The 22,047-nt window shown below is 49.5% G+C and overlaps 1 protein-coding gene across 1 annotated transcript in view; it reads right to left on the reverse strand.

Annotated features, from left to right (window-relative positions):
• PFDN1 (prefoldin subunit 1) overlaps positions 1-21,815 on the reverse strand; it is a 39,255-nt gene extending 17,440 nt beyond the window's left edge. The window contains exons 1-3 of the mRNA XM_054079462.1: positions 21,688-21,815; positions 21,015-21,181; positions 1,828-1,912 (exon numbers count right to left, since the gene is read on the reverse strand). Of these exons, the coding sequence (XP_053935437.1) occupies positions 1,828-1,912; positions 21,015-21,181; positions 21,688-21,720 (285 nt within the window). The 5' untranslated portion in view covers positions 21,721-21,815. The remainder of the gene's footprint in view (positions 1-1,827; positions 1,913-21,014; positions 21,182-21,687) is intronic.
• Positions 21,816-22,047: the final 232 nt, after the last annotated feature.

Raw genomic sequence — 22,047 nt, forward strand, 5'->3', positions numbered from 1 at the left:
GTAGTATCACTGCCCACCAGGAACAAGAAGAAACAGAGATGCACAGCTGAAAGGTTCAGTGGCCACAAAGCTGACCACAGCTCAATGGACCTGGCAAGAAGGCACCAATGGGCCATTTGTAGACATGGCTGGCAACCACACTCCAATCACTTTCAAATCCAGACGAGATGCTACGAAGTTCTTCAATCCCAGCTGCAGAGCTGTCTTCATGGCAAAGCCACTGGCAGCTGGGATGGTTCCAGTGTAAGCAGGATACAATTACTTATATCACACACCCATAAAAATGACTGTGCCTTGTCTGCATTAACACCATCTTACATACACAGTCTGTCCATGGAGTACTTGTTTTCCCTGTGCAGAAGATGTTCTCATGGCCAGAACCAAAGCCCCTTAGGAGGGTCTGACACAGAAGACACCCCAGACAACACAACATATACGGCCTACAGGAAAGCTAGGCAGTGCAGGGATAGGACAAGGGGGGACGGTTTTCAGCTCAAAGAGGGGAGACTGAGATGAGATCTTAGGGAGAAATGCTTTGCTGTGAGGGTGGGAAGGCACTGGCCCAGGTTGCCCAGAGAAGCAGTGGCTTCCCTGGAGGTGTTCAAGGCCAGGTTGAATGGGGTTTTGAGTGACCTGACCCAGTGGGGAGGTGTCCCCTGTCCATGGCAGGGGTTTGGAACTCAATGGGCCTTTGAGGTCCCTTCCAACCCAAGACATTCCATGATTCATTCTACGATTCTACATCTCCCCAGCCAAGCTGAGTTTTAAGAAGGAATTAAAAAAAAACTAACTCTACTTCTGCTTCAGTGTAAGCAGGAGACATGGAGACAGAACTGCACAAGTTTGAGTAGGTCTGAGCACCAACTCCCTATTCCTGCTTGTCTCTGCTTAGCTGGTCTCCATGCTCACTTTCTCTGAAACACTGACAGATGATATAAGCAGCTTGACACAACTCAGCCTTTGCTTCTTCTGTCATTCCCCAAAAAAGAAGGAACAGAGTTTTGTATTAATGGTGTTTTGAAGGCATTAAGGAAAAAAAATACACTAATAGCCTTGGAAAAGTACATTGTGAACATCTCTGAAGAACTGTCAGCTGTACATGCAGCCACCAGAAGATAGTCAAGATTCAGTAGATAAGTTGTTTGAGCACTGGAACTTGCGCAGACACCACTGGAGTTCCTAGATATTCTTCTCTGTCTTGAACAGTCCCACCAGATAAACATAAAAACACCGAACTGCTCTGACCACATCATCAAAACAAAGTGTCGTCTCCCCTAGATCTGGTCTTCAACAGCAGCCACAAGTAGATGCCTAGGGCAGAGTGTGAGGACAGGGCAGGCGTAGACCGCACTTCCTCCTCATACTTTCCCACCCTCCAGACATTTTTAGCTCAGGGACTTCCTGAGCAGGATGTCTTTTCTACATATTTGGTAATTCTCAATGGATTTCTCTTCCATGAATTTGTACAATCATCCCAAGCCAGGGTAAACTTTTAATATGCGCAGCATTGGCAAAGCTTCATATCACCTGCCTGCTGCAAATAACCATGCACAAATCTGCTGGTGAGTTTTAAACCTTACTACCTAATCTTGTTTGAATCCCTCTTCCCCAGTTTTCATACCAGGACATGGGACTTCAGGCCCTACTGGGGTTGTAGATCTAGCAAAAAATCAATTACTTGTAGGTTACTTGTAATGGGCATTTCATTTCTCCTCGTTGCAATCCTTCAGAATGAGAAGGACCAGCTAAAAATGAGGGATACAGCAAACAGCAACTTGCTGACCTTCAATGTTCTGTTTTCAGCATCAGTACCTGCCAAAAACTTACCTCTAATTCCTTGATTTTCTCTTCAGCAATTCTCTGTTTTTCTAAAAGCTGGTTGTGAATCACTCCTTTAGACTGAAGAATAAACCTGCAAGTGAAAAGGAACAGACAGAAGCTGTTGGCTATTTTCAACATCTGTTGCACACCAAGTTAAACTGCAGTGACCTCTGCAAAGTATTCAGCCTCAGCCCACATGTTCCGGGCCCAGGCAGAAGGAACCGCTGTGACAGCTCACATAAACCACCAGGCCAGCCTCAAGGTCTTGCCCACTGATCTTACCCACAATTTGGGAGGAAAAAAATGGATGCACAGAGATCCCCCTCTATCATTCAGTGTCTTCAAATGAATTGAAAGCAGTTCTTGCACAGAGCTAGCAAGGGGAATCTGTCCACCCCACTCCCTTCAAAGGGGATCTAAATCAGCTCAGGGCATACAGTCAAGGGAGCCTCTTTCAACAGGAAAAAGCCATTTGTTACTGATTGAGGGCTCAGAAACTAAACAATCATGTACAATAAAACAAAGCTTTTCTACTAATAGAGGCTGAACAAGTTGGGGTGCTTCAGCCTGGAGAAGAGGAAGCTCTGGGGACACCTCACTGAGGTCCTTCAGTACTTGCAGGGGGGTTGATAAGAAACATGGAGAGAGACTTTTCTACAGGGCCTATCGTGATGGGACAAGGGGCAATGGTTTTAAACTGACTGAGGGCAGTGTTACGATGGACATGGGGGAGAAATGTTTTGCTGTGGGGTGGGGAGACCGTGGCCCAGGTTGCCCAGAGCAGTGGTGGCTGCCCCATCCCTGGAGGGGTTGAAGACCAGGTTAGATGGGGCTTGGAGCAACCTGATCCAGTGGGAGGTGTCCGTGTCCATGGCAGGGGGTTGGAACTGGATAGGCTTTGGGGTCCCTTCCAACGCAAACCCTTGTGAGATTTGATGACCCAGAGCCATGGTCCACCTGCCTTCAGTTGAGCTTTTGCAGCTCCCACTGCTCAGTGCTTGGCTTTAGCACACCCCCTCACTGACCTCTCAGTTCCCAAGCTTTCTACATTCAGTGGTTTCTTCTGTGGGTGGGAAGTGGCCATTTCAACCAATACTGCAGCCACTTTTTGCACTTGTTATGGCTTTTTAATTGCCTAAAGGATCTGAAAGATGCATCCATAACATCTCAGTCACAACAATCCTGCTTGCCAGCATGCAAAAAGCTGCTGGACTGGCTCAGAAGCACCCGCATCCAAAGCAACTCTCCAGCACATGGCACTGGCATCCCACAAAGAGGTAAAGGACAACTAAGTTCAAATGAATTTTAAGAACCCTCCATGCTTGTTTTTCATCCTTCCAGACATAAAGAATGTTCAAGCCACAGATTCACCCCTTCCCTACTTAGAAAGTCCCCTAGGGGATTTAGAAGGAGCCTGCACGGGTCATACCAATGAGGTCAAGGTCTCCCTCCGGCACCAACTAGGGTCAATGTCCTCCTGCCAGGTGACAGGAGCTCATGCTTAAACAGTTAAACTGAGCTGCTTTAGACAGGGCAGAATCAGAGTGCATTCCCCGTCTGCTACAGAAAAATCTGAAGTCAGCTCGCAGTGCCATCTCCCGTGACAAATGACATTATTAACGTGTTTGCTCAGGGCCTGGTAAATACAAATGCGGATCTGCTGCTTGGCTTGAAGCCCAGTGCATTCAGCATCAGCAATGCAACTGCCAAAAGGAAAACTACCTGCCACACGCATTCCTGAAACGCATGGGAGCAGAACCACGGTTCGTTCCAACAGCTCTCCAATTAAAACTCTCTTGGCGCTGCTATTAATATACTTAGCAATTGCTTCCTCCTCCTTCTCCAGTTCCTCTCCCTTATTCTGCTTTACCTTTTCGGCAGTAATTTCCACTATATCTTTTACATTGCAATTTTCTCGAATCCATACTCGTTTCTTCCCAGTCTCAGCTCAGGCTTTTATTCCTGGTGTGATCTTTGTGCTATATCTGCTCCTGTTCCTTGAAGCCCAGCTCACTTGCACTTCCTGTCCCCTCGTCCATCCCCTTTCCATCAGATGCCTCTACCACCTACTTTCATACCAGGGTAATGTTTTCCAATCACACACCAGTTGGCTGAAATAAACAGTGGGTTTTGCTCAGGGTTGTGAAAATCAAGTCCACGAGCACCGTTCCATGAAAGAGAAGTTACTGACAATTGCCATTAGATGCAAATGCTGGATCCAGCCCGAGAGGATCTACCTTTGAGGACCACCATCAACGCCGTCATCCTGGTGCTTTTACCTTAAGCCTGCAACACCAGGAGAAATAAACGCTGGCCTTCACATTCCCTGCATAGCCTGGGGTGAAGACCAAAATTTTTCCTTGTTTTGGCAGTAGCTGCCATTAGTGAAAAATCAAAGCTGCAGGATACCCTTAGTAAACAAAGCCATCAGTCCTTTCCTACGTCACAGCTTCCCGGAGCCTACATGTGTACAGGAACATTTCCTTAATTAATTCCTGTTTTTGTGGGGTTAGAGTTGGTGCTGTTCAGCCTGGAGAAGAGAAGGATCCAGGGAGACCTTAGAGCAGCTTCCAGTACTGAAAGGGGCTCTAACAAAGCTGGTGAGAGGCTCTGGATCAGGGAGGGCAGGGACAGGACGAGGTGAACAGTTTTCAGTTGGAAGACGAGAAATTGAGATGAGATCTTAGGGAGAAATGTTTTGCTGTGAGGGTGGGGAGGCCCTGGAACAGGTTGCCCAGAGCAGTGGTGGCTGCCCCATCCCTGGAGGTGTTCAAGGCCAGATTGGATGGGGCTTGGAGTGACCTGATCCAGCAGCAGGTGTCCCTGCCCGTGGCAGGGGATGGAATTGGATGGGCTTTGTGGTCCCTTCAGACCCAAATCATTCCATGATTCTATGGTACATTTGCTTCCCCAAACTGTGTAGCAAGATCGATCATTTCGGTTTCACGGACACCCTAAGTCTAAGAAATGAAGTTAAACACACAGCTCGATCCATCTTCCCCGTGCTGCAGCTGGGAAGGTCCCTGCTGGGCTCTGGCCGATGCCAGATGGCTGAGCACCGCTACCTTTGAACAAACAGGCGGCTGACTTCACTGCTATTCTGCAAATGTCAACAGCAGTCATCGGGGAAAAAATCCTCCCTCCCGCCCTCCCGCAATGCTCTGGCAGACATGCGACAGCCAATTAAGATTGGATGGCCTGAGCTAGCACTGACGAGACTCGTGCGGGCAGTTGGGCACACATACAACCACACCAATTTTATTTGCCATAAAACTGTGGGCTGGAACCAGTGGCCATTCCCACACTGGCTCAGAACTGGACCAAACACCCCTGACTCGGCTGGCAGCACCCTCCGGCAGCCTTCACCACCACTGGCTCCATGCCACCCATGTTAATTCCCTGATGCGAACCCAGCGAGCCCTCAACCTGAAGCACACGGGTGCTGCCATCCGTGTCTGCTCTCAGAGGCAAGGTTTTCTGAAAGCTGAAGCTATAAATCCACATCCACAGTTAACTATTTACATCTGTGGCTTCACTTTCCAACATAAGGAGGACTCAAAAAAATCACCAGTGTTTTACCTTCTAGCTTGGGATACACACAATCTGGAGATCTTGACCAAAGTTTTTACCTAAGAAAATAATGTGGTTTATGGCAGCACCTGGAAAAAGCAGAAGCTTGTTCTGCGCGTCGGGTAATAGGCGCTGCAGGGCACTTGTAATAAAGTGGAGTTTAAAGTTAATTCGGATTTCATCCTTCCAGTTACCCTAAGTAAAACACAACCGGATGATACTTTTTCTCTCGAAGCTGGAGGAATAGGGCAATGCCATTCTGCTGCCCAGCTTCAGTAACATGTGTTCAGTTTATTTACGAATTTTTAAGCTCATGAAAGAACAACAGGAGGTTCTTAGGACGTAGTTCTCCTGTGAGCGAGTCTGTCGACAAGCCTTTCAAACACATGAACTTCATTTACAAGCTGAGACCTGGCCCCACATTAGAGTCATAGAATCACGGAACTAGGGAATGGTTTGGGTCTGAAGGGACCTCAAAGCCCATCCAGTTCCACCCCCCTGCCCTGGGCAGGGACACCTCCCACTGGATCAGGCTGCCCAAGCCCCATCCAATCCGGCCCTGAACCCCTCCAGGGATGGGGCAGCCACCACTGCTCTGGGCAACCTGGGCCAGGGCCTCCCCACCCTCACAGCAAAATGTTTCTTCCTAAGATCTCATCTCACTCTAAATTTAGAGTTGTCACAACACAGAGTCAAGGAGCCAGTTTCCGCTCCACGACACCGAGCCTGGCAGATGACATAGCCAACACCAGCTCCTGGGCACAGATGAGGGCCAAAGAGCTCCCTCACAGCCTGCTCCGCCCGAGTCCAGTGCAGGAGTCTCCTAGAGGTTGTACACTGAACTGGGACAGCTTTTCAGCATTGACAAAGCAGCAGACAAGCAGCAAAACAACTCCTCTTCCAGGTGAGTGCCCTCTGCATGCCTTCTCTCGGTGCGGTGTCACAGCACACACCAGCGCATCTGTCAAACATGACACCTACATTGTCAGACATGAAATGATGGCTCAGAAGAACGTTCAGCACTACAGTGGCAACTCTACAGCTCAGTAACGATCACCTCTTCCACAGAAACTTTTTCTCTGTTGTTAAATAACACCAGAAATACCTGTGCTGGAATCAACAAGTTCACCACTTCTCAGCTGCCCAACCACTCCAAAGGGAACGGCTAGTGAAAACTGAGCAGGATTTGCCCCACTCCAGATACTGAGCAATTTTTCCAGTGTCCACAGATAAAGGTAAAATTTCAAACCAAACCAAAGAACACTAGAAAGGCAAGCTGCAGAGAAGTGAGGTGCCCAAGAAGAGCGATGCTCAGCCAGATCCCCCGGGCTGCCAACACGAGCAGCTCTGTGACAAAGCAAAGTCTTTGAGCATCGGATGCACCCCACCACTGGTGACAGCTGGTTCTCCAGCACAATACAAGGAACAAAATTACAGCACAAGGGAACTGAAAGAGAAACCTCACTCTAAATATTCCCACTGGTATCTATTTTCCTCCCTCTGCCAGCTCCACATCAGGATCTTTGTTTCCCTAAGACAGGGACATTGGTTTCTATACTCTCTCTGAGGCCTGCTGCTAGTTTCCATCTGGTGGGATCTCCTAAATTCCTGGATATGGTTCAGAGTTCAGGCAGTGCTCTTTACATGCTGCGCAAAACAGGCTCCAGGCTCGAGCCAGGCTGTCAGCAATGCTGTCAGCTCCATCATCCATCTGCTCCCGCATGTCACACGCACACACCCACAAAGTGATGTGCAGACAGTGTCAGTAATTCCATAACTTAGCTTGTTTGCACCAAAATGTCTGTTTACTTGACTTTCAGACATAATATTAGATACTGAAAGATTTGTCTCTTAATGAATGAGGTTATGGAGATGTTTGTTCAGCACACACCACTCTTCATTAGGGCATACAAGTCATAAAAGTCATTAGAGTCATTGAAGGTGGAGTACCAGTGATGCTTGTAGTTAAGGTTTTCCATTAAAAATCCCTATTTTCAATTACTTGCAACTGCAGCCAACGTCAGCCTTTACGTCTGAGACTTTTGGTGGCAAGCCTCTGTCCCAGACATGGACAAGCTCTCCTCTTCCCATTCTGGTTCAGGCAATGGCTCCGGCATTTCTCCTGGACGACTTGCTGCTGCCAGAGGCTATTTGTATTATCGTATTAAATCCAGGAGGGAAGGAGCCACACAGCAGAGGCCACAGGGCTACCTCCTGCCAGTCTGCAAAACAGCTCTTCCCACCTGGGGCCATGAAGGCTGGATCAATACGCAAGGTCAGCTGGATGAAGTTCAACAAGGACAAGGGCCAGGTTCTGCACCTGGGTCAAAATAACCCCATGCAGCGCTCCAGGCTTGGGGAAGACTGGCTGGAAAAGCTGCCCCACAGGCCAAGAAGACCAACAGCACCTGGCTTGGATCAGCCATGGCGTGGCCAGCAGGAAAAGGCCTTGTTCAGCCTGGAGAAGGGAAGGCTGCAAGGAAATTTTAGAGCAGCTTCTAGTATAGAAAGGGGCTCCAGGAAAGGTGGGGAGAGGCTCTACATCAGCAGTGCAGGGAGAGGATGAAGAGGAATGGTTTTGAGCTGAAAGAGTGGAGATTGAGATGAGATCTGAGGAAGAAATGTTTTGCTGTGAGGGTGGTGAAGCCTTGGCCCAGGCTGCCCAGAGCAGTGGTGGCTGCCCCATCCCTGGAGGTGCTCAAGGCCGGGCTGGATAGGGCTTGGAGCCCCTGATGGTGGGAGGTGTCTCTGCCCATGGCAGGGGGGTCACAACTGGATGGGGTTTGAGGTCCTCTCCAACCCAAACCAATCTGTGATTCTATGACGTTCTTTTTTTTTTTTCTTTCACTATTGCTTCCTTGTCTTGGCTAGACCAGGTAATTCCCCTTGGGTGAATAAAACTGGAGTTTGCTGGGGTACCAGCAGTGCCTGTTCCGAGTTGCATCACGGATCATTGCCAGAAGCTTAAGCAGACCCTAGGAGAGTAGAAGGGGACCGCTGGGTGCTCACAGTTGTGCCCAGCTGGCTCCTGTTCAATCAAGCTAGATTGCTTGGGATCAGCTCCTCGGAAGCCTCTCTTCCATTGGCTTTGAACAGGACTTAAAATGCAGTAATCCCCTGCTGAGTACGTTCAAAGCTTGAACAGCAGTGCAAGTTCAGAATTAAAAAGCGTCTTTAAATAGATAAGGGCATGACTGAGCTTAGCCTTAGCCCAACTTTTCCATGCAGCAGGCTGATGAAAACATTTGGTTTCAAGGAGCAAAATATTCCCTGTAGATGCCTGTGCTCTGTGTGCTTAACGTGCTCTTTCTTTTAGGAACACAGTAAATGTGTTACAATGATGTTAGAGTGTTGTACGATGTTGTTAGTTTTCTTTTCAGAACCTGAAGCTTTCCCGAAAGCGATGGGAACAGTAAAGCTGGAGTAACTGCATCACTTGGTGTGAGCTGCGAGCCAGGCTGAGTAGGCTTTTCCAATCTGTCGTTCATCATCGTTATGCCCAAACAGCACTGATGCATTCCTGCCTGTGAAGGGGTCTCACTCTGGAATTAGTCAGAGGGATGTGTACCAGTGTGGGGCAGGGGAAAGCACAGCTTTCATGGTTTCCTGCACAGGTTCTTACATGGATCTTCAAAGAATCGCAGAATCGTTAAGGTTGGTAAAGACCTCTAAGCTCATTCAGTCCAGCTGTCAGCCCAACACCACTGTGCCAGCTAAACCATGTCCTGGAGTGCCAAGGACACATGGTTTTTTTAACCCCTCCAGGGATAAGGACTCCCCGACTGCCCTCAGCAGCCTCTGCCAGGGCTTCACCACTGTCAGTGAAGAAATTATTCCTACTATCCAATCTAAACCTCCCCTGGCACAACTTGAGGCTGTTTCCTCTCATCCCATCACTTGTTCCTTGGGAGAAGAGACCAGCACTCACCTCCCCACAACCTCCTTCCAGGAGCTGCAGAGAGCAATGAGGTCCCCCTTCAGCCTCCTCTTCTCCAGGCTAAACAGCCCTAGGTCCCTCAGCTGCTCCCAGAACCCCTGGGCTCCAGACCATTCCCACCTCCGTTCCTCGTCTCCAGATGTGCTCCAACCTCTTAATGTGTTTCCTGCACTGAGGGCCCCAAAACTGAACCCTGGAGTTGAGGTGTAGCCTCACCAGTGTTAAGTCCAGGAGGATGATCTGGATGACTGTGCTGCCATCCTTCAGGTCGAAGGGTTTCCCATTTTTCAGTCTGATTTTGACTTTCCCATTCAACAGCTCGTATACCCTAACGAGAGTTTGCTCAGAAACACGTGGAGCTGAAGATTTTCCTACGTGTGCTTTATTTTAGTGGTCAGTTGTCTCCCTGGGTCCTTCTCAGTATAGCCGAACCTAATGATTCCCGCTTCTCCCTGCCAAAGCACCACATACCTTAAAGCAAAATAAACCCTGCAGGTTATATTGGGAGGGTTATATATGAACACATTCCAGGAGCAGCAGTTCACGTGTCATTTCACTACTGAGCTCCAGGAGGTGGAGATGCATGAGGAGCTGTCTGGGTTGGAAATGTGGGTTGAAGCAAGCAGGCAGCATCGCCAGTGGGCAGCAGAACCTGGCAGTACAGGAGCATGCCCAGAGACCAGGATTAGCGGTGCTGGAAGCCATCCAAACGGAATCTTACGTAGGCCACAACAAGGGCAACTTTTACTCAGATGAACGTTTGTAAGCCATAAACCTATTTACTGTAAGGAGCTAAAGGAAGAGGAAAAAAAGTGCCCCACTGTTTGTCTCTTCAGACCTCGCCAGGACTACCCCAGCGCGACCACCCTGCCCTGCCGAGGGGCCACAGGCTTTGTGTGGCACTTCGGGCTGTGTTTACATTGACTTTTTTTTTGTCTCTCAATAGCTACAGCATATTACATTACCTCACGCCCAGATAGCAACATCGCTTGCAAGCAACAGTTTCTGCATTGCCAGACACTTAACAAGAGGGCAGATTTATACTATTGTCCATGCTTGGTGCATTAAAAAAAGAAAGCAGGAATATACCCCTAAATGTGTGCTAGAGTATAAGCCAAAATAAGGAAATAACTCTGCTTTTATAGAACATCATTGATTCTTTTTGAAGGCTCAGTTGACATAAATGGAATTTATGAAAAAAAGAATAGAAATAGAGCAAACAACTCCTCCCTGCCCTACAGGGACGGACATCAGCTGCACACCGTGAGGAACCAGCGCAAACACGGCTGCAGCTCATGAAGGCGAAATCTCCATACGTAGTTTTTCCTTTATCCCTGTTTTACTGGTTTTATCGTCTAATTCAGCCTTAACGCAATTTTTTAGATCATAGCTGCTTGTTTCAGCTATGGAAACCCTGGTGAGTGCAGCACCCTGGGAGCAGGCGCACTCCAAGGAGACTCCCTGCAGTCTAGGCTACACCATATCTGAAAGCTGTGAGAAGCAGAAAACAGAAAGAATTATTCCAGTAATGGGAAGACAAGATCTATCTCTAAAACCTGCTGTATTTTTAAGAATTCCTCACAAATTCCTAAGGAAAAAAAATCAAAACTCAAACAAAATCCCAACCCCCTTCAAAAAAACCACAATAATATATGAATAGTATCTGGCAGGAACATCCCGGTCAAGTAACCCTAAATAGAATATCTATTTTAAAGCAATTTTCATAGAATCACAGAGTGGTTTGGGTTGGAAGGGACCTTCAAGCCATCCAGTTCTACCCCCTGCCATGGGAAGGGACACCTCCCACTGGATCAGGGGCTCCAAGCCCCATCCGACCTGGCCATGAACACCTCCAGGGATGGGGCAGCCACGACGTCCCTGAGCAACCTGGGCCAGGGCCTCCCCACCCTCATTGTGAAGAATTTCTTCCTAATATCTAGGCTAAATCTTCCCCATCCCAATTTAAAGCCTTTCCCCCCTCATCCTGTCACTCCATGCCCTTCTAAAAAGCCCCTCCCCAGCTTTCCCGGAGCCCCTTTCAGTACTTGAAGCTGCTCTAAGGTCTCTCCAGAGCCTTCTGTCCTCCTGGCCGAATAAGCCCAGCTCTCTCAGCCTGTCCTTGTACGGAAGGTGCTACAGCCCTCGGATCATCTTCATTGTTTTCTTCTATTGGTAAATCTTCCATGATCTTGGAGATGAACTCTGCAGAGGTAAATGAAGGGACATGGATGCTCCTGCACTCTGCCAGGCAAACTCCTGTCACCGCTTTCAGCAGCAGCCTTTCACCAGGATCCTCTCCAGGACAGCGAGCAAAGCAGGGCACAGCTCTGCGGCAAAGCAAAGCCATCCAGATTAAAGGAAAAACAAAAAAAAAAAAAAAACAACCCTTTGTGCCTTGCCCAGGAAGAAACCCAGGAAATGTGTGAGGAGGGAGACCCCACTGACAGCTAGGGTTTATATGTCAGCCTCTGCTTCCGCACATCCCAAACCTGCTACAACAAAGCAAGCATCACCAAAGTGCATGGGAAGATAACAAAGTCAAAAGAATTCAGGCATAACACCAATACAGAGATATTTCTGGATACTAGCGTTAAATTAGCTAGCACTAAAACAATCCCACTGTTGTTTCCTAAGCAGAAAGAACAAACCTGTTAGGATCAGCTTTTGTGGACCAAAAAGGCTTTGGAAAATTGTTTTTTCTCAGAAAGCCTGATTTAGCTTTATTTTTTTTACACTGGCTGAACAATTCTGTCAGTTCAGCAAATAGTTTTGGAGAAAAGAGAATTAAAAACTGAAGAGAGCAGCTCCATTCCCGAGTCCAACACTTTGGTTCTCACGTTTCTGTGTTGAACTTGTGTAAACTAGGGACCACATCCAGCTGGATTGGTGCCCTCATATTTTACTGCAGTGTTTTAAATCATAGAATCATAGTATGATAGAATAGTTTGGGTTGCAAGGGACCTTAAAGCCCATCCAGTTCCAACCCCCCTGTGACGGGCAGGAACACGTCTCACTAGATCAGGCTGTCTAAGGCCCCATCCAATTTTCAAGCCATACAGTTCCACCCGCCTGCCATGGCCAGGGACACCTCCCACTGGATCAGGTGGCTCCAAGCCCCATCCAACCTGGCCTTGAACACCTCCAGGGATGGGGCAGCCACAATTTTCCTGGGCAACCTGGGCCACTGCCTCACCACTGTCATCACGAAGAAATTCCTCCTTATGTCTAGTGTAAATCTTCCCCCCTTCAGTTTATACCCATTGCCCCAGTCCTATCACTACATGCCTTTGTAAAAAGTCCCTCCCCAGCTAAACGGAGGGGTCATGAGTTGACTCCTCCTTCTTCCAGGCTTTGAATAGGCAGTTCAGTTAGAGGACACGCAGACCTGGATTCTTCATTCACATTAAGGCTGTTTCACATAAAATTTATGTATCCTGTTGACATCCAAGGTACAACACAAAAGAACCGAGACTGACCCTACAGCTCAGGAACCAAGAGCAGGAGGGAAGAGCCAGAGAGATGTTTGAGACCACCTTCTAACCCATCACAGCAAGTCAAAGCTCAACTCAATCGCCTCACTCAGTGCAAGTGCACACGTGTTTGAATAGAGACATTTCCTTCCCTTAGTCAGAAAACATTGCTGTGCAAGAGTCAACAGCAAGCGCAAATGCAGCTTCCTGTGAAACTGCAGAAATCTGCAGCAGAAAGTTTTCAGTTATTGACCGAGGCTGATGGCAAGGAGATCCCAGAGATCCAGTTGGTGCACAAAGGAATCCCTTTGTTGTCATCAGGAGATGTGAAAACGAAACCAGTGGAGACTCTCCAGCCCTTCAGAACTGACCTGGGGGATCGTACCGTGCATCGCATACAGCCGCGTGTCAGCTCAGGAGCTGCTGTGAAGGTGAGCACAACCCATTTTCTTAATTTGTTAAATAAAAACTGCTACAGGCACAGCCCCAGTTTTTTTTGCTGGACCTCGTACACATATCAGACAGAGACCAACTCTGGGAATTTCCCCAGCAACTGTGGGCCCTGAGCACCGGGTGCCTGCTCACACCCCATCTTGCTGGTGAGCTGCCCCTCAGCACCACACTGGGAAAGGCATTCCCAAGCAAGCCACAGATTAGACAGGGACTGCCCAGTACTTCTCTGGTCCAGTGATCTGGCCGTTTTCCTCTGCCACAGAACAGTCAAATGCAAGTGTCCGTGCTGAACCAAAGACCCAGCCCTACGTTCTGAAGGAAGAGCTCTAGCATTCAAGTGATTTCCCATGGACTCTGACCTTCAAGTCCAACATTTCTTTTAGGAAATGAGGGAAAATACTCAAAAACAGTACTTTAAATACAGTACTTCTTTCAGTTCTGGAGTCCTCAGCACAGGAAAGACATGGAGCTGTTGGAGCAAGTCCAGAGGAGGCCACGAAGATGATCTGAGGGCTGGAGCACCTCACATATGAGGACAGGCTAAGAGAGTTGGGGTTGTCCAGCCTGGAGAAGACTCCAGGGAGACCTTAGAGCAGCTTCCTTTCCCCCAGAAAAGTTGAGGAGGGGCTTTTGATCAGGGGGGCAGGGATAGGACGAGGGATAATGGTTTTCAGCACATCTCGAGATCTTAGGGGGAAATGTTTTGCTGTTGAGGGTGGGGAGGCCCTGGCCCAGGTTGCCCAGAGCAGTGGTGGCTGCCCCATCCCTGGAAGTGTTCAAGGCCAGGTTGGATGGGACTTGGAGCAACCTGATCCAGTGGGATGTTTCCGTGCCAATGGCAGCGGGGTGGAACTGGATGAGCTTTAAGGTCCCCTCCAGCCCAAACCATTCCGTGATTCTGTTATCTATAAATCCACTAAGTATTAAAATAAATGGAAATTCCTTGCTGTCTCAGAGTATCAGAGTGCCATTTTAAGTGTTTGGAAAACTTCAAAAATAAGTCAGTTGTGATCTGTAATTTTTTTCCAAAGTAATTGGGCAAAACAAGCTACAAAAGCAGGAGCAGTTCAAGCTCCCCAGGACATATAATCCTTGTCTGGTTTGTATTCAAAGAGAACCCTGTACCACTGAAGCAACAGATAGGTTGCATTCACAAGAGAACCCAGATTTCCTCTTTCGGGAGGTAGGGAGAAAACGAAGGAGCCTTTCACAGGCCCTTGTTCCCCACAACAGCCTGATCTCCAGGCACTGCCCCGTGAGCGCAAGACTGGCTGAAGGCTTGCGCATTGATGTGACAGCACATTGCCTCTGGACCACAGCCAACCAAACTGTCTGCATGAGTCGCTTGTCTCTGTTCTGGCCCTCATCTGCTCGGTTTAGATTTCATCTCCTTTACATTTACTTAGGTAGCTCCCTCCTGATAACAGGCAGGGAAAAAGTTAGAGATAAAGGACAGACAAATGGAACAGATTTGTTTGAATGGCATACTCCTAGTCCCAACAGAACAACGTTCCTGAAGAGTTAAATGTCTCCAGCATCAAGTAAAAGCTGTAGGCCAATGTCCTATCACAATGCGCATGGAGTAGGTCAGGGACTATAACCAGCAGGGCTATTTCAACCAGGGGTAAGTAAAACATATTTTTTTAAAAAAAATAGTTATTATTTTTATCGTAAGACCCTTTTTTCTGCTGCTTATACATTTGACACTGACTTACCAGAAGTGTCCACTCTGCATCATTCTGTTTACAGGTGGGTTTTTCAAAGAAACACACCTTGTTTCCTAGAGCTGGGCAGGCACACATCTTGTATGCAAGCCACGGGGATCTTTTCATCTCTGAACTTTCAGTACTGCATGGAGAAATTATATAGAGCAGCAGGGCAGGAGAGCTATAACTGGAGCAAGATATCCAGGAGATTACCAAGCAGTAGGCCAGGGCAACAGGAATAGGATGAAGAACTAAGGGGGGGGGAGGGCAAGTTGGAAGAGGAGCCTGTGCCCAAAAGAACAAGCTCCCTTTCTGATCAGGAACAGAATCCCAAGCCCAGACTCCCAGGATCCCACTGCTGTCAGCAGTTAACCATGCAGTCCCCTGACCTGCTGTGCTCCTTTCACACTCCGTCACGGTCAGAAAGAGGATGACAACCAGCTGCTGCCCATGCTGCACTGCTCAAGTCACAGCCACCTGTACAAACTACTAATGTCCTGCGTGTGCCTGCCTTTGGTTTTTGCTCCCTGTGACAGCTCACTGTCTGATCTGAAAAGATCTGAAAGATCAAGCAGACTTTAACAGCCCCCCTCATGTACAGCACTCGGAAGAACACTGTTCAGGCTGCAGCAAAAGCCAGCAGCTCAAAATTGAGAAAATCCTGAAATAAACACCAACTGGGTGATGGAAAACCTTATTACTTCCACACAGGTGCCACGCCTGTGATTCCTCCTATCCAAGAACAGGCTGAGAGAGTTGGGGTTGTCCAGCCTGGAGAAGAGAAGGCTGCAGGGAGATCTTAGAGCAGCTTCCAGTACAGAAAGGGGCTCCAGGAAAGCTGGGGAGGGGCTCTGGATCAGGAAGTGCAGGGATAGAACAAGGGGAACAGTTTTCAGCTGAAAGAGGGGAGATTGGGATCTTAGGGAGAAATGTTTTGCTGTGAGGGTGGGGAGGCCCTGGCCCAGGTTGCCCAGAGCAGTGGTGGCTGCCCCATCCCTGGAGATGTTCCAGGCCAGGTTGGATGGGGCTTGGAGCCCCTGATCCAGTGGGAGGTGTCCCTGCCCGTGGCAGGGGGTGGAACTGGATGGGTTTTGAGGTCCCTTCCGACTCAAACCGTTCCACGATTCCTCACACACCATCTCCCAGCACCCCTGTCCCGCTTAATGGCCACAAAAACTCTGGGGCACACTGCAGCACCTGCCAGCCCCCCAGTGCGGCTGCAGCACCCAATCCCACACAAAGCCCTGAGAGAAGCCACTCAGATTTCAAAGCCTGGCCTATAGTTAGAAACTGAGCCATAAGGACTAAGCCTCGCGTGTCCTTCAGTTCTTGATGAGTTTTTGACACAGCACGGCAACCACGTCCTGCAGTGATCTGCACTGGCAGAATTGAACCCCAGTCCCATACACACAACAAGTGAAAATGCAGCAACTGCAGTGGCACGGAGCAATGAGAAGTGGGGATCACTGTCTGCAGAGGCTGAGGAAAGAGCTCACCAGGATTTGAGACACCTCATTTTTAAACAAATCCAAGAATCCCAGTAAAAGCAGGAATGCATTTAGATTCCAGGAGCGATCAAGAACATTTAATCCTCTCTCAGGTTTCACTTGTGTACAGTTCAGCCACCAAAAATTTGAACCACTCTTAAAAAAAACAGCCAAAATCACGTTATTGCAGCTGTTCCCAGGAAATACCACACTCACACAAAGTAATTTTGTTGGGACAACTGTAACAATACACTATACTAGCACAAAACATAAAGTTGCAGTATTTCCTTGATTTTTACTTCCTTATATTTTATATTTCTAGGTGTTTCCTCATTTGTTGTAGAAATAAAAACTGATGATAAGGCAACATCAATCCCAAACTGATTGTTTCAGCATGGCGTGCGGACCCGCAGTGCTATCCTCACTGTGCCCAGCACAAGAGCTGGGCAGTTTTCTGCTGTAAACAAGGACCTTGTCCAGTTATGGGTCCAAAGAATGCAAAGGGAATATTCAGACAGAATTCTGAAGCTTAAACTTTCAGCATAGTTCTCAAAGCAATCTGATGATACCAGATCACAAATAGCTTAAGCTGAAGCCCAGCAGAGCGGTAGATGTCTCAGGCTACGTAACAGGCCTCTCAGAAGAGTATGAAGTAACAGAATTGAAATGTCTTTGGCAAGATGCCAGGGCTCGGATGCTGTCCCAGCCTCACGGATATGTACAGTACGTGGCGATTCATCATCTCATACTATGTGGCACTGACATTTCTCATGTCCAACCAAAAATAGCTATAGTGAAAGTAAACTGAGCCTCACAAGTAGAGGCCAGCGAGGCTCTATACACTGTGATATTTAAATAAACAAAAGAGACCAAGTTGAGGAACAACAAATCGACTTTGACATGGAGCTTCACAGAAAGGAAGTTCAGGGAAGAAAAACCACACAATTGCCTTCTGGCTAGTGCAGACGCCAAGTACCAAATAGGCAGATTTCCTCCCAAGATGCAGCACGTCACCACAGTTCCTCAAGTCTTCAAATTCCACAAAGACCCAGAATGTCTTTTTCCGCAGAAGTGTACGTACTGGCCCTTGTACGTACGTACAAGCCAGATTCCAAGGAGCAGTTTAAATGGGTTAAAGAAGAAAAACAGCAAAAAAAAAAAAAAAAAAAAAGTTTAGTACAGAACAGAAGCATAAAATATATTTCAAAGAATTCAGCTACTCCAACAAGCGGTCAGAAGAGCACGGACAATCAGAGCTAATGCTAATGCAGCCCTCCATCCTTTCTGGATAACCAAATGCCACCAGAGCTCTGACAGTTGCACATTAGACTATGTAAAAGACACCAAGAAATCATAAATATCCTCTTGGCGGCTTAACTCCCACATGTGTGCAAGCCAGTACAGTCAACAAATGCAAAAACCCGCATCTCCGCTTCACAGAACACAGCTTATATGTCCAGCAGAACAACCATGACAAGCCCCTTTGGTTTCTAGTGGAACACAAGATGCCAGACTGCCCTTGGATTTTAAATCATAGAATCATAGAATAGTTTGGGTTGGAAGGAACCTTAAAGATCACCCATTTCCAAACCGCCTTTGATGGGCAGAGACACCTCTCAAGGGCTGCTTTAGTCTGCTTCGCTAAAAGCCCAATTCTCTCCTAGGCTGGAGTGGGCTGCAGGAAGAGCCTCATGTTTCTGGTGCTTGTTCTCCACACTAGGGCGTGAAAGATCATCCAGAGCATCACTGCCCATCAGCAGGACAGCCTCCAGCTCCAGACAGAGCTGCACGTAAACCCTGCATGAGGTAGGGTAGGAGGGATAAAAGTGAAAAAAAAGAATGAACGAGTAGCATTCAGATGAAGAGCACTCTCTTAATCTATATTTGCATAGTGATAGGAATAACAAAGGCCACAAAGAGTTCAGCTTTTAAATACCATCATAATGCAAATATTGTTCCAATGGCCCTCAGCCATCCCTGAGGAGGCCGAGCCAAGCCACCCTGCCCGGGAAAGGCAGGCAAGGAAAAGGTGGATTTCCACAGGGCTGTTGCTCATCTGCACACAAGCAAGCATCAACGGCTTAGGACACAGGGAAGGTCTCTCTGACTCCTATGGGGAGGCAGAAGCAGAAAGCAGGACAATGCTTCTCAGCCAGCACTGAAATGCCATCTGCTCTCCCCACGTGATTCACAAGCAGGACTGCTTTACGATAAAGAACAGTACACGCACATTTGTAAGGAATCTTGAGGGAATTCTTCAGCTGGGAGAAGTATTCTGTACTTTTGGATCTTAAATAGGCTTTTAAAAAACTGTTGACTCCAGAATTATGTCCAACTCTTCGCCTGCCTGCTCCACGACAAAATCAAACAGAAAAACCCTTATGAGTTGTCCCATGACTACTCCAAACACAAGTGTTTGCTACGCCTACAGCCTGCCCGGGTCAAATCAGTCGTCTCTTGCAAGGGAACGAAATCTGTCTCCTTTAAAGGTACCAGTCATCACCACCCCACACAAAGCCAGCATTTAATTCACCCATGTGGAAAAGCTCGTTTACCAGGAGCCAAGAAGCAAACCCTATCATGCTGAACACCTCCAACAGCCTGGGTGCATCAGAAAACTCCCTGCAAAGGGCAAACTACAGCCACTCCTGGCTTCCCAGCCAGGATGCCTCCCTACAAGTCACACTGGAGACTTAGCAGATCAGGGCATGTGTGGTGTGTCCTGGCTCACAGCTTGCCCCTGTGATCATCCACTTTGACATGAAAAATCACAGAATGGTTTGGGTTAGAAAGGACCTCAAAGCCCATCCAGTTCCAACCCCCTGACACGTGCAGGGACACCACCCACTAGAACAGGTCACTCCAAGCCCCATCCAACCTTGCCTTCAAACCTTCACGGATGGGGCAGCCATCACTGCTCTGGGCAGCCTGGGCCAGGGCCTCCCCACCCTCACAGCCTAAGATTTCATCTCAATCTCCCCTCTTGCAGCTGAAAACTGTTCCCTTTGTCCTGTCTTTGCACTCCCTGATCAAGAGCCTCTCTTCAGCTTTCCCAGAGCCCCTTTCAGTACTGGAAGCTGCTCTAAGGTTTCCCCACAGCCTTCTCTTCTCCAGGCTGAACAACCCCAACTCTCTCAGCCTCAACTTGTACAGGAGGTGCTCCAGCCCTCAGATCATCTCTGTGGCCTCCTCTGGACTCGCCCCAACAGCTCCATGTCCTTCCTGTGCTCAGGACTCCAGAATTGGATGCAGGGCTGCAGGTGGGGTCTCACCAGAGCGCAGCAGAGGGACAGAATCCCCTCCCTCCCTGCTGGTCCCACTGCTTTGGATGCAGCACCATTGGCTTTCTGAGCTGCAAGTGCACATTTCTGGCTCATGTTGAGCTTCTCATCCCCCAGCACCCCACGTCCTTCTCTTCAGGGCTGCTCCAAACCTACTCGCTGCCCAACCTGGATTTGTGCTTGGGATTGCTCTAACTCAAGACCTTGCACTTGGCCTTGTGGAACTTCATGAGGTTCATGCAGGACCAGCTCACGAGTCCAGGTAAGAAGGTGGGATAAACACGGGGTAGGGAAGAGGCTGATACAATCACGCTTCCTGGGAGCAGTCAGAGTAGGTCCAGTGTTTCACAAAGCCACATCCTGAGCCGTGCAGAGCCATTCCTGTTACCCAACCCCCAAGGAAGAGAGAGAAACACTACAGCTCTCAAAGTAATCATGCAGAAAGCTGGTGTGATACTGACCAAGGGGGCACATGCTTCAGGTTTGAAACCACTGCGTCTGTTCTTCTGTCAGAGGCTGCTGAAGAACAGTAGTGCAGGTGGCAGTTAAACAACACGTTTACTTCTGGTTTGAGGTGTTGCTTTTGACAGCCTCCCAGCACACAGCAACATAGCTTTATGGGGGTCCTGGCAGTGCCCATATGAGCTTTATGCTCACTTTCAAGGGTTTAGGTCAGGGCAACACGCGTCAGATCCATTCCCTGGCACAATACCGTATAGGACATTTCTGTAGATCATTTGTGCAAATAAAGCCCTGAGGACATGAGCTGTGCACATGAGTTCTCAAGGAGTCTGAGGGAAACGGCACTGGAAATGGTTGAAGGTGGAGAAATTCATGACAGCGTACTCACAGCTGAAGGTTTTGCCACTAGAACGCTACTCTGCCAGCCCAGATCACAGATTCCCAGAGGGGCCAGGCGAGCCCATCACACCCAGGAGCAGAGCCAGCAAGTGAAACCACAGAGCCCATAACCTTCACAGCAGTGTTTTGTCAGGCTGCAGGAGCCCATCCCAGGAGTCACACCCAGGGAGTCCGGCTGCACTCCCAGGCAGGCTGCTGGAATGACAACGGAAAGGCAGCGAGAAGAACGAATCCCATGAATGTGTTTGAGAAAATGCAGACACGTTCTTTCTAAACAGGCACAGCGTCATGCCCAGGGCAGCAGCAATACGGGTCACCACAAGGGCCGGGCTCTCCCCACGCAGGGCCTGGTACCCGGTAACCAGTGCCCAGTGCCCCATACCTGGCACCCAGTGCCTGGTTCCCAGTGCCCGGTGCCTGTTACTCACATCCGCCCCACGCCCTCGTACAGGCGGGTCTCGTCCCCGAGCATCATCACCTCGGTGTCGGTGAGGTGTGCGTATTTCTTGCTTTTGCTGAGCTGCTCGATCTGGAGGTCGGCCAGCTTCACCTTCTGCTGCGTGTCCATCGCCTTGGCCTGCAGCTCAGAGAACGCCTGCAGGGAGAGAAATGTCTGCCTCAACCCCTCGCCCCGTGTGGCTGCAGGGAGCGGCAGGGGAGCGGACGGGGCACGGGAGGCAGCAGGGGCAAAGGGGAGAGGGGAAAGGGGAGGGGAGGAGAAGGGGAGAGGAATGGGGGAAGGGAGAGGGAAGGGAGAGGGGAGGGAGGGGGAAGGGAGAGGGGAAAGGAGAGGGGGAGGGAGAAGGGGAGGGAGAAGGGGAGAGGGGAGGGAGAGGGGAGGGAGAGGGGAGGGAGAGGGGAGGGGGAGGGGGAGGGGAGGGGGAGGGGGAGAGGAGGGGGAGGGGGAGAGAGGGAGAGAGGAGGGAGAGAGGGGTGGGAGGGAGAGAGAGGGAGGGGGGAGACGGAGACGAGAGAGGAGGGAGAGAAGAAGAAGAGGGAGGTGGGGGGCAGAGGTGGGGAGGCGGAGGCGGGGGAGAGGGAGCGAAACGGGGAGGACAGAGGAGGGGACAAAGGGCCGGCGGACAGCAAAGGTCCCCGCACCTTCTTCAGCTCCAGGTCCACGGGCGCCGCCATCCTGGATCCTCTCTGCGCGTGCGCGCCTGAGCCGGAGCGTACAGGGCGCGTGCGCAGGGCGGGGCCTCGGGCGGGAGATGGGAGAGGGGTCCTGGGGAGGCATGGGGGGCGGGGCCTCAGGGCGGACCGGTTCCCGCGGGGCGGGGCCGGAGGGGGCGGTGGGAGGGAGCGGGTCCTGCTCCTGTCTGAGGTCCCCGCGCAGCGCCGAGCCCCGCTGTGGGGGCTGAGCACAGGGGTGAGGGGGAGCTGTTGGAGCGAGGCCAGAGGAAGCCACGGAGGTGATCTGAGGGCTGGAGCACCTCCTGTACAGGGACGGGCTGAGAGTTG

This window comes from Cuculus canorus, chromosome 14, assembly GCF_017976375.1.
Source record: "Cuculus canorus isolate bCucCan1 chromosome 14, bCucCan1.pri, whole genome shotgun sequence".
NCBI lineage: Eukaryota > Metazoa > Chordata > Aves > Cuculiformes > Cuculidae > Cuculus > Cuculus canorus.